The sequence below is a fragment of the Passer montanus genome, unplaced genomic scaffold (genome assembly GCF_014805655.1).
Source record: "Passer montanus isolate IOZ18808 unplaced genomic scaffold, ASM1480565v1 scaffold3, whole genome shotgun sequence".
Lineage (NCBI taxonomy): Eukaryota > Metazoa > Chordata > Aves > Passeriformes > Passeridae > Passer > Passer montanus.
In genome coordinates, this window is record NW_024367707.1 from 12365322 (window position 1) to 12378778 (window position 13457).

General features: G+C 35.1%; 1 protein-coding gene across 2 annotated transcripts in view; it reads left to right on the top strand.

The window, feature by feature from the left end:
- The window catches only part of NLGN4X (neuroligin 4 X-linked), a 161960-nt gene that overhangs the window by 47037 nt on the left and 101466 nt on the right, over positions 1–13457 (top strand). For both annotated transcript variants that reach the window (XM_039714477.1, XM_039714478.1), the window contains exon 3: positions 2685–3524. In XM_039714477.1, the coding sequence (XP_039570411.1) occupies positions 3053–3524 (472 nt within the window). In that variant the 5' untranslated portion in view covers positions 2685–3052. The remainder of the gene's footprint in view (positions 1–2684; positions 3525–13457) is intronic.

A 13457-nucleotide genomic window follows, 5' to 3' on the forward strand; every position in this document is an offset into this window, starting at 1 on the left:
TTATCCAGACTGCAGTAAAACACTGGATACTGTCTACCACAGCATTTTCCTGGGGAAGGTGGCTGTTCATGGCTTGGGTTGATGCAATCTTCACTGGGTGAAAAACTGGCAGGATAGTCAGGCCCAGATAGTGGTGCTGAATGGAGTTAAATTGAGTTGGCAGCTGGTCAGCAGTGGTGTTCCCTGGGGCTCAGTATTGGGGCCAGTTTAATGTTTCTATTGATGATTTGGATGAGGGGATTGCATGCATCCTCAGTAAGTTCACAGATGACACTAAATTGGATGGGAGTATTGATCTGCTGGAGCATAGGAAGGCTCTGAAAAGGAACTTGACAGGCTGGATTGACTGAGACCAGTTCTCTGAGGATCGATAAGGCCAAGGGTCAGGTCCTGCAGTTGGGTTGCAAAAACCCTGTGCAATGCTCCAGGCTTGGGGAACAGTGTCTTGAGAGCTGCTCATCTGAAGGGGTCTTGGAGGTGCTGTTTGAAAGCTGGCTGGATATGAGCCAGCATGTATCCAGGTGGCCAAGAAAGCCATACTATTTAGTACATCATATTTTTTGCAATTGCATATTCTCTCTGCTGTATCAGCTGAGGATTTCCTTCATGTTGTCATTTTTGGTTCTCTCCCTGCTGGAATTGTGTTCACTCTTGTTTATTTATCATTCCTATTTTATTTTCTTTTTTTTTGTTTCCTTCTTTTTTTTGTTTGCTGTTTGCCTAGAATTTTTTTTTCTCTATCCATCTTTCATCATCTGGATCACTGTGTTTCCTTCCATCTTGTAAATTTTCTTAGTGCTGCATTCCACATTTCTTAGAATGTCGTTACAAACCTCTGCAGAGTGGGTGTCCAGAGAATGTGTTGCTCCTCCCTAAGCACAGATTAAATACTCAGCTGGATGTAACGGGAAAATCTGATTTGTGCTGCATGATCAGCAAAGTGTGCCAAAGTCAGGATGGGACAGAGCAAGAGGAATGCTACTCAAAATCAACCACCTGCTGCTGATTTCCATTCTTATAGATGGTAGCAAAAATCAGAAGGGAAATTGATGCTTGAGGAGGAATTTTGAGACCCATTGCTGGCTGACCACTCTGAGTGCCAGGGAGCAGCTGAAGTGGGGCTGTCCTTGGGAGAGGTTGAGGAGCTGTGGGCACTGCGCAGCTGGCAGGGCAAGACTCTGAACTTCTGAGGCTCCCCATTCAGGGTGGGCTGAGAACGGGGACACCTAATGTGGTCTGCTACCACCTAATAATTGTAAGGCAAGGCAGGCTGAGGAGTCAGGTCCAAGGTCTACCTAGGGACCCAGTGAGGCACAGATCCAGGCTGGGCGTGGGGTTGGGCATAGGGCTTCCTGCAGACAGGGCTTCCTGCTGCATAACTCAGGGACTAAGAGCCCTAGTGGTGCCCTTGGGAACATGAAAATTAGAGCTGTTAATGATTTGTCCTTCAGAAATTGTGCTCAAATTGCAAGTCCTAAGAGAAAATGTCAGTAGAAATTTCAGTCCATCACACGTAACAAGTATCTGGTGTTTTTCCTGCCTCTGGTGTTCTAGTGTTTCAACAGTTTTGTGGAAAGAATGCTAAAATGAAATAATTGAAGAATTCCAGTTTTGTGAGAATAAAATGTTGTTAAAATTATTTTCCATGTCTGAGTCCTCACTGAAAACAGGACCTGCTCATCCACTTATATATAATTTTGATATATACCTGTGTGTTTGTCCTACCAAATACAAGGTATCAGTATCAGTTTCCTATAACAAAGAATTTTTTACCTGTGGAATTGTTTGTGCTTCTGAGTTGAGTAATGGGTAGAAAGGAAGACCCTAATTTCTTTGGACAGATAGAATGTTGATGTGTGTTTATTTATACACTTGCAATAGTTAGCATATACAAGTAGGTTACTTGCATTTCATTAAAAATTTTCAGAATTATTGGATGAATTGCCTTCTATTTAAAAATAAAAGTAAGAGAATGCAAGCAGATAATGTTTCATAATTGTAGCACTATGTTGGCCAAAAGCTGACTTAAGAGACTGTAGCATGTTTTTTTTTTTCTTTTAGCTTTCCATTGTTCTGTCAGACATAGAAAAAAATGAAAATCAATAAATTTGTATCTCATTTTGACTGTTCTCACACTTGATTTGAACTAATTATTTATTGCATCCATTGAAATTTCTGAATTAGATGGAGGTAAATTAGGTTGTTACACAGAAAAGAAGTCATGTCTGTGAAAAATATTCTGTAGTTGTCAACTCATAGAAAAAAGAGATGATCCAATACAGGAAACAAAAGTAATGAATGGTTCCTGTGGGAGTGAAAATAGGCTTAAAAAGATTCTGTTTATTTAGGGCAGAAAATATCCTCAAGCTAGCACTTGAATGTGATACTCTTCCTGAAATCAGAAGTTTTTTGGCTGTAGTTTGGTTCGGAAGAATACAGAGAAGGAGAAATGTTTGTTTTGTGGAATAATCTTATGGCTTCAAGTTTAGCTCTCTTAACTTACATGTCTTTGGAAATACAAAGCTAACCATGATGTCTAAAGTTTATAAAACATTGAGGGCCTGAGGATGGAAGTAGTATGTGAATACAATTTTTTGGCACTTTTGTTTGTTTGTTTGTTTTTGTTTAATGTTTATGCCAACATAAATTTGTCTGTTGAATTGTTTGTTTTCTCTTGGCTGCAGGCTGACTGAGTGGGCTGGACTTCACTGAAAGGAGCCATTTCACTAGGGCAGTGGAATAACTGTGGATCTCTCACTACTCTACTTGTCGGGAAGTGCTGTGTGTTGCCAGGATTAATTCAACACTGAAGTCTGGGATGGGCCTTAGAGGCAAACACTCCCTTGTTTCTTCTGACATTGGGATTTGTCTACAGCCAGTCAGCTGAGGCACCTACCACACATCAGCTTTTGTTTTTTTGTTTCCTGAACAAAGATAAATTTTCCCTCACTTCATCTCCTTTTGACTACTTTTTTATTAGTTTTCATTTTCCTTGACTGAATAATTTCTCCTGGCTGTGGAAAAAAGAGCCCTGCTGATGTTAATTTAAATAATGTCGAAACCAATGGGACTCCTATGGCTGCCTTTGATCTTCACACCAGTGTGTGTCATGTTGAATTCTAACTTCCTCCTGTGGATAACTGCACTGGCTATAAGATTTACTCTCATTGATGCCCAAGCACAATACCCAGTTGTTACTACGAATTATGGCAAAATCCGTGGTTTAAGAACACCTTTGCCTAATGAGATCCTTGGTCCAGTGGAGCAGTACTTGGGTGTTCCTTATGCTTCTCCTCCGACTGGAGAAAGGCGATTTCAGCCCCCGGAGCCACCGTCATCTTGGACGGGTGTCCGCAACGCCACACAGTTTGCCGCTGTCTGCCCACAGTACCTGGATGAGAGGTCACTGCTCAACGATATGCTGCCAGTCTGGTTCACAGCCAATCTGGATACTGTGGTGACATATGTTCAAGATCAAAATGAAGACTGTCTGTATTTGAATATCTATGTGCCCACAGAGGATGGTAAGTACCCTGACACCCACAATGCGGTGTGCTCACCAGTTCCACATATAAGGAGTGTCCAGGTCCTCAATTGGATAAGTTTCATCCATGTTTTATCTGTGGAAATGGATAATGTCTCTGAATATGCATTATTAGTAATACTTTGTAGATTGAATATGCTTGCATAGATTTTCTTACTTTTCAATGCAACACCAGCCTGCAGTTTGATTGCGAGTAGTGGCCAGGGTATGTCAGCCAGCCTTAAGCTTACATCTAAAAGACAGAATCATTCACAAGAGAGGAAATGGGAAAAAAATATTAGCCTGAAGTAATATAGTCATTTTTCAATTCATGCATGAATGGTACAAATATACTGTTATATGCTCACTTTTTAGGGAGAATTTACGTATTTTTTTTCTTTATTTTATTACAAAATTTCTGGGCCTACTGTTAACTCTGCTTGATTTGAATAGATAATAGAAAATTGTTGCAGTAATTCTGTCAGCAGGGGCTTTTTTTAGGATTTTTGTCTGTGTGAAACTTTTCAGTCCAGATTATTTTTCTTCATTCACTAAATTTAAAATGAAGTCAAGGTGATTCATTATGCAGATTTGAAGAGGTGGCTTTAAACTTTCATTTGTTTTGTGCAATACTTTCTCAAGAGAGCTACTTTAAGCCACTTTCTATAGACAAAAAGGATGAGAACAATTGGTAATACAGAACTCTTTGAACATTTGCATGATCTCAATCTTAAAAATTGTAGCTGTATGATGAAAGTATCTTTGGTTGTTTTGAATAGTATTGCTTCCTACAGGCAAGAAAGCCTGTTTTCATCAGGCCCCAAACAAGCAAATTCTATTATTTCAGAAAGAAATAAAAATAGTACTAGCACTTATATTTAATATTCCACCAAAAGCTAGTGCTTTCTGCTTGTTAGAATGCAGTTACGAATGTATAACGTGACAGATTTCTCCCAGATATGCAAATCCCTTCACTTTTGCTGAGGGTTTGATTTACATAACCAAGGCATTGTTATTTCTCAGTAACCATACTCTAAATATGCAAATTTTGTACTTTGATTATTATAATCCTTCTGCCTTGATTGGCTTCTTTACTCAGAATTTCCAAGCTGTCTGCCAACAATAAACATACCACTTTCTTTTCCTGTTGAAAAAAAGCTGAAGCAAAAACTTGAAAGCTAAAAATAAAGGTTTGGGAATACTGGGAGCTTTGCAAATGTAAATACTGCCAAGGTGCTTAAAGGAAAAGCGCTGTGAAAGCTGTGTTTATGGGGGCTCTGTGTGCATTAGTGTGTGTGCATGTGCATGTGTGTGTGTGTGCCCCCGTGTGTAGACAAAGGAGCAGGTCTTTACAACTCAGTTCTTTCCCTCTACCAGGCTCATTGGACTCCTTCTTACTCCTTGGATAATGACATAGATAATTTTTTCCCAAATTTGTTTATGTTCTGGATTTTAGCCTTCATCTTTTAATTAGTCACTGGGGTAAGCTTGCCCTGAGAAGGCATTCTGGGTTAAGATTTTATTTGTTCTCACTGAAGGAACATCAGCTCTGCTAACTCAACCTTATTTTAGAATCCAATCTTAATAAATAATATGTTCGTCCAAACTAATAATAAGTTTAATTTATTAATTAGGGGATACAGGAAATTAGACATGGGAAAACATATGTGAATGTCTAGGAAAAAAATATTTAATATCAAATGAAAAACAGTAAAATATTGTGAGCTGAATGACTAGCAACCTATAACACTCATCTTACTATAACAGCTAATGACATTTGCTGTTAGATTTAAAGTAGAAAGGAATGATAAATTTAATTTCACATTCTGTAGACCATTTTGTCAACTTTTGCAAAAAAAGCATGGTCTGCTCTTCCTGATTTTAGATTTTCATTAAATAGCATGTAAATGGTATCAAATTGCTTTTATATCTCCTGATGAAAATATAAACACATGCATAAAAATATGTAGCTGAATAATGAGAAGACAAGGTTTGTGCTAGTGATGAGCTGAAGTTAAGGTTGCTCCTTTACAGTATAAAAAGCATTTTTAAAAGACTCCACTGGGAAACAAGAAGCTTAGGAATGAATAAATTAAGTATGCAATGTTTTAATTGTATGCTGTATATCTTATCACTAATTAATAAATCTCAGAGGCTTTTTTGGTGAGGAATATATGTGATCTTCTGATCATAAGGATTCTTAATGGGAACTGACCTACAAATCAGATGCTCTAAGTTAGTGTGTCTCCAAATCACTCTAAACAGTTTTAAATAGTGGTGGTTACAATCTGATTAAAGATGTTATGCTTCATTATATGAGTCCTACTTGGCAAAAATAATCTAAGTTGTTATGGAAACAGACCATGAAATTAGTTTTTGAAGCAAGATTTCAAAGTGAGTGACTTTGAATTAAATTCACATTTTCAATTCTTTCTTCAGTATAGATTGATTTAAAAGAGCTTTGAAACTGTTTTCTAGAAGAAAATAGTGGCTGGAATAGTCCAAACCTAATAAATGCTGTGATTGTGAAACTTTGAATATTTTTTTTTCTTTTATTTTTTAACTTTGGAGAAAAGAATAGACAACAACTAATAAATTAACTGCAGTCATTTGCAGCACTTACTTCAAAGCAATTCTAGTGAATAACTAATCAAAATTAAGCTCAAGTTTGGAGATTTTTTTCATTGTTTTTAGTTTTTTTCAGTTTGTTGCATTACCTGTTTTATATTATTTTTGTGATTTGGCCAAAGAGAACCAAATTTTGATCATGTACTTTCAATGAAGGGTTGAGTCATAAATGCACATATCTCTCCATCTGATTTCAGAATTGGTTTACTTGAATCATTCCACAATAAAATAATGGGAATAAGAGTAGAATATAGTCACTTCAACTAGGTAGATAAGTTTAGTTATTTATAATAAAAGAGTTTGAAATGTCTTCTTTTGTCTGAAGAAGTACCAGGAAATTAAATAACATATAAATCTATAGTTCCTTAAAATAGTTTGAGCTTCTAGGTTAAGAAATGAAGATAACATGTTACATAGTCTGTGTCTGCATTAATCCTAGCTTTTCTTTAGACTCAGAAGATTCTGGATTTCAAATGTCAGATAGCAGGAGAATACTATCAGAATTTCCTTACAGTGTCCATTCCTCCTGTTTCAGAATATCTAAGGTAGCTGGAGATTTTCACTGTTTTCTTTGCCTTTGTAAGGGGAAAAAAAAATTGCAACCACTGTGATCCATTGAGATTTTTTATTTTTTGGTCATAGGTATAAATATTATTGCAGTTATTTTAAAGACACACAATACAAGCAATAACAATAAGATCTAAGAAAATTATTTTATATATCACACCAATAGTAATAATAAATTACTCAGAACTGAAGCAAATAAAATATTTATAGTAAAACTATCATTTTATCCAGTTGCTTTCTAAACATTTAGCTTGATCTGCAGTATTTTTTTTTTTGGGTGTATATTGTCTAGGCTGCTTTTTCAGTTACTATGAACTGTAATTTTCCACAAGAATACTTGAATGTCAGTTTTGAGGAGGTCATCTAGGGAGATGATATTGAGGACAGTGTGTTTATTATAACTTCAGTCTGAATATGGGTTTATCTACAGTGGAAATGCTAGATTGAAGAGGACACAGACTGTTAATCGGCTGTGCTTAATCCCTGGCCTTTATCATTTGAATCTGTGGATTCTGAAGGAGATTGCTAACTCCTATCACAACTGGGGGAAAAAGGTATAACAAGAAAAAAAACAACAGAAAAGACCCTTAATTTGTATTTCTCTCATTATAAACTTCAAAATTTTATTCATAGCAAAGCAAGTTTAAAAAAAATCAGTACAGCTAAAGAAAAAAGAACAAAATCCAATAAGAACAAATAATATTATGTCTGTCTAAAACCTGCTGTGTTCAGATCAAAAGAGAAAATAATGAAGATTACTTTCTGTTGTCTTTGCCTAATAAATAGTAAGCATATACACTTCTTACTTATTTTGGTGTATGGATAGAGTGTACTATCTATGGAGCTCTTTATCCATTATGTATCTGTTACAGATTAACTAATTAAGTATTTAGCATCTTCTTGTTTCTTGCTTGTGAGCTCTTGATTCATTTACTTCAGAATAAATGCAGCTGAAGTGACAACAAAAGGTGGGAGACCATGACACTTATTAAGACTGAATGGGTAGGTGATAATTTTTCATTAGATTATGGGAACTGAGGTTTGCCCAGGATTAGTGGTATATTTGACTGTTGGCTGCCGGGAAGAAAAAAGTCTTGTGCAAAAGCAGAGATCAGCTGTGTTCCTTCTCTGGGTGGTGATTGACTAAATATGCCTACAGCTTTTGATTCTGTGTCTATTTGAGTAAGAAATAACAAAATGAAAAATTTGAGCAAAGCTGATTGAGAAGACAAGCTTCAGACTGTCCCTTTTGCATATTATGAAATTAATAATGGCTGCTTAATATATTATTGAGCGTTTCCAGCATTCTTCTTGCCATTTCTCTTGAGTGCAATGTCTTTAACTTGGAAAAAGTGCTTTTATCAAAATAATCTAAATGAAACGTAATTGATAAAAATTGGGGTTTTTTTCCTATTTCTTTGAGGCAAAGAAAAAGGTAGTATAAAGATTAGTCTCTTCATTTTGATAGCATAGAATAAAAAAAGTAAGCTAATCAATGGCCTCTTTGTTACTATGAGAAATAAAGGGTCCTACATAAAAATGGGGTCCTACATAAAAACAGTGTCACAGTGAGCAAGATAGTTGTAATATGTACAACATAATTTTTGTTTAATTATCAGAAGGTGATGCTAATAATAATAATAATAATATTAACTTGTAATTTCCAAATAAACTCAATTTTCTACACAATAGATTCCCCTGTATGTAGTTTTAGGTTTCTGTATATGTACATCAGACACTTTTCAGGTAATCTTAAAATTTTATTTGTCCTATTATCTCTTCACAACTTTTGTAAATAATAATAGCTACTTAAGAAATCAAAGCAAGGATTCATGTATATAGCTTCAAGGAATTAAGAATCCAATATCTCTTGTATATATGCTTATATTGTTTCTCAAAATCTTTATTACATATTTTTTAAAGTCAATTATAATTTCTGTAAGTGGCATAAGAACATAAAGTTTTACATATTTTTCTGACTTTTTAAAAACAAATTAAATACATGTATTTACTCCTAAGAATATTTTAAATCTGTTTTAAATCATACTTTGGACTTCTACATATAATAATATTTCAACAGTTTCATATTGCAAATAATGTTATTCTGAAAAAAACCCCAGGACTATAACAAAACTTTGTTTTTGCTTTCAGTATTATCATAAGTTTTCTTGGTGACTGGTTTATTTTTACCCCCCACCCATTCAGTCAGTTGTTTGTCTACTCTGGAAAATTAAAAATTAGTTATTAACATTTTATTATTTAAATGCATTTCAGCTTATAAAATCACATATAAAAATTACACAAAATAATACCTATTCTTTTGTAAAATGATTGTATTTCTTTCCAGGGTGAGAGAGATTTATAATAGATAATAATTACAATACAAAATGACAATGTTGGAATTATTGCATATAGTATGAGTTAAATATAAACATATACTTTTCAGGATCAGAGAGAAAATTGCTCTCCATTGTGAAAGATAAACTCCCTGTTGTGTCAGACTGCCTCAAGCCAATTCTTTCACTGTTAGGGTCCAATATATCCCCTCCTCCTAATCCAGAAATATTGTGGCATCTGTGAGAAAGGAGGAGGCATATGTCTGGCTGTTCTCTGCCTACCAGGATAAAGCTGTGGGTAATCCAGGCCCTCATTTTACATTCTTGCTTTTAACAGTTGCAAATACCTTCTGACACCAAAGAACAGGACTCTAATCTAGATAAAATAAAGTTCTTAAATCCTTAGAGATAAATTCAGATTTAGTTGCTAATTTCAAAATGCTGTCCTTTCCCCCAGGAGCTGCCCATTCCACAGGCACTTTACAGGATTGCACCCAAATGGCCTTCTCAGGAACTGATATGCAGTGAAGCCTAGCAAGAAGACTCAGCATTCAATATGACTTTAGTTAATCCCAACAGGATTTTTGGCACCATTTCCTAGAGTCTCATCATTACCTCGTATTGAAAAGCCTGCTAGAAAGGGTGGGGGGGAATGTTCTTTAAAACACAATGAATTAATGTTTCTTGTGCAAAGGCAAATTAACGTTATCCTTTTAGTTAAAGAACAGTGCCTTTGGAATTGTAGAGGCTGTGCCATTTGGCTCAGTGACACAGAAGTAAAAGTCTCTAGTCATGTGAGTCATAAGACAGATCAGAATTTACTTCATTTTGTCCACTGACTCCCACTTGTTGGGGTGCTTTTTTATTTTTATTTTTTTTGTATATTTTCCTGTGTGTTTACTTGGGGTTTCTTTTCTGTTTTGTTTGGGGGTTTTGTTACTTTGTTTTGTTTTTAAATGCAGCTTTACTCTTCACTCCTGAAAAACATGTCTTTGTAAGCTGCTGCTGTTTTCTGTGTGTCCCCTTGCTTGCTGTCAAAACACAAATCAATGTGATACCTGCTAACACGGAGGCAGTGCCTCTGTCCTAGAGCAGTGCAGTGGGCCCTTGGCAGGCTGCTGGGTGGTGAAAAGTGCAGAATATGTGCAGTCAGATCTGATCAGTGTCTTGGCCACATCATTTGTATTAGCTTTGATTTCCTGTTAAGGCTTTGTGGCCTCGCTGGTCTTGCTTCAGGTATTTTTTGCATTGGTCTGAAAGTTTTGAAAGCTATTTGTATATTTTCATTCAAATTTGGTTCAGTTTCCTTTAATTTGCACATTAATTGCAGGTTCAAACAAAACTGACACATGCTGAATAGCTCCGCTAAATCACAGAGCTCATAAATCAGTCACATCTGTGAAAATATTTCAAGGAATTGTACCCACATCAGTGTGATAGTCATAGGTAGTTTGTCAACCGGGAAAATGTACAATTCTCTTCTGCAAATGTTTAGGTATCTGCAAAGTAAATTAACACAAGTTTGAAATAAAGCAAATGCTCATCATTTAATCCTCAGAATTCCTGAAAAAATTGTGGATAAATGAAACAAAGACAAAAATTTCTGCTGAACATGACAGCTTTTTGCACAGTACTTTGGTTTGCCATCGTTTTTAGAGGGAAGGAATATTTCTGGCCTTTATTCAATGCTTCTTGCTTAACATTCCAGAAAAATTCTCAGAATGGCATATAATCAATTATGTATGCTTACATTTTAGGATAATATTAGTTGAACATATTAGTTGTAATCCAAATAGAACAAAGGAAAAAAAAAGGGAAAAAAAGAAAGTTAATTATAGCAAATTTCATTTGTATTTGTGATATTATCATCTGAAAGAATATGGATGAATTTATGTTCTTGGCATTTAAAGGTTTTTTTAATCTGGACCTTGCTCTTGGTATCTGGAGAGACAAACAATAAGAAATAATTATTATGGAACCGTGAAAATGAACTAATGCTTTTAGCTATCTGGTACTGGTGTGTTAAAAATCCATTATAATAGAAGAGAAATTTTTCTTTTACAGTTCTTGCTATAGGCAATTTTTCTTTAGTGAAGAATAAATTTAGTTGTGATGCTAATCCAAATTCCTACACTATATATATCGGGAATTTTAATTACAAATAGATTTCTGGTGCCTCATTCCAAAATGGTTATAATTGCTGGGTTCATGTTAAATAGATTTTTCATTGACAGGGTGTGACATGTTTAATCTAATGGAAGGAAATTGCTTTGTGCAGATTCAAATAACTATTCAATTAGTCACTGGTAATGTTTACAAGCCATCATAGCTGGAAATCATGGATACATTGTCTGTTTTATTAAATATGCAGTAGGGCAAATGAAAGCCCAATCCAAATATATGCACTTCATACTCTTTCAAATAAATTGGTATCAAATTATCTTTTATGTAGTATTTTTAGGATGGCCAGAAAATTAAAAAAAATCATTCTGCATTTGTAATATTGCCCCCATGGTAGAGCTTTTGCTGGCTTTTCATGCTTCTTTCAGACACCAGAGGGAGCACAAGTTTCCAGCAAACTCATTTTTTTCTGTCTCTGGGAATCACTGAGAGACACAAATCATGCTGGTGAATGCAGTAGTAAAACATGCAAACAGGTGCTGGTTTTTACTGTATAAACAAGGAGGAAGGGATCTGATTCCACCTTTCCCAAGGTAAAATTTAATAATGTTGACAGTGTTGATTCTGGTGTTGTGGACTGATTAATTTATACAAGGGGTAGGACTTTGCCAAGCAAAAGATGCAGTCACACTGACAAATTTACACAAAAGTGTTTTTTTTAAATTGTAAAATAATAAATGTTTGGGTAATGAGCATACTGGAAACGTACCAGGTTTTTAATTGAATAATACTTGCAAGGCATTCAATGGCAGAGCAGATTGCAAAGTAGAGAATTTGATCTCTTTGGTTGTAATGAGTTTGTACAAACACTCCTGCTTTAAAAAGTATTGATTTAGTCCTTCCGTTTCAAAAACAAAATATAAAGAAAGAAGGTTGTTCGTTTTTTTTTAATGAATGCCATTTTATTTCCATCTTCTTTTTAATAGTTGTTCAGTCATGTGAAGTGCCAAATGTGCTCTGCCTCCTTCTCTTTCATTGAGACAAAAATGTTAAGCATGTTGAAGTTTCATTCTAACTTAAAGCATCTTTCAAGTTTTTACTATCACGTCGTTCGAATTAACCATATAACTAAGCTGTATTATGTCATACAAGGTGCCAAATTACACAAATGCTGGAGGGCTTCCCCTCCAAAATACCTTGCTTTCAGATTCATAATATATCTGATTCAAACAGACTGTTGTTTTTATGGTGTTAAGGATTTGAGGTGCTTTTCTTATCTACCTAAACTACAGACCTTGTTCTGCCTTCAGGGATTAGATGCAATAGGCTGAGTTGCAATTGATGTCTAGGGTGGGTCCTTGGGTGTTGGATCAAATCAGATTTTTACTGTGATGATGCATAAAACCATCCCTATGGATTAACTACTATGCCTTGTCACTAACAATTGCCTAGAAGTACAACTAAGTCAAAGAAAGTGACACAGACATTGCATAAAAGAAGCAGCTCCATACGACAATCTCTGAGTGGAAATACTTCGGTGAAAACAAATTGAAGAAATAACTGAATACAAATAAATGCACCAATGTGAACTTAAAGAGTGGGATAAATTTATAAGTTATACTGTACAGTCTATTTTTATTTTTATTCTCACAGACTTATCCATAATGCCTTCAGTGTTATTCCCAGAAGTAAACTCTAGTAGATGGATTAAATAGGTAATTTTTAAAGAGTGGGATAAATTTCTAAGTTATACTGTACAGTCTATTTTTATTTTCATTCTCACAGGCTTGTTCATAATGCCTTCAGTGTTATTCCCAGAAGTAAACTCTAGTAGATGGATTAAATAGGTAAATATTTCTTCTTAACTGTGTCCATTTTTACAATAAACTGCCGAAAGATGTTCAAGCTTTATTTCTTCTTTATCGAATTTCACTATTCCTTGTAACCACTTCTTCTTACCTGCTTTGGCCACTATCATTTTATAAATGAATCCCTTTGTTCACTGTACAAAGTAATACTATAAAGTAAGTGTAATTACAGTTTCCATTTCCAAAAATGGTATTATTTGGATACTCTTCCTTATCTAGTTTTAAATCAAAGTCACACACAAGAAGCAGCAGTAAGTGAGAAAACAGCAGCTGTGATTCTTAAATTATTTTAGAAAGGGTAGCTATGTATGTATTAGATATCCAGTGGATGTAAAAGGATCAGGCAAAGACAGAAAGCCTGATTCTCTTTCATGTGTTAGTTCTTCTGTACTATACTCCTTCAGTGGGCTGCTC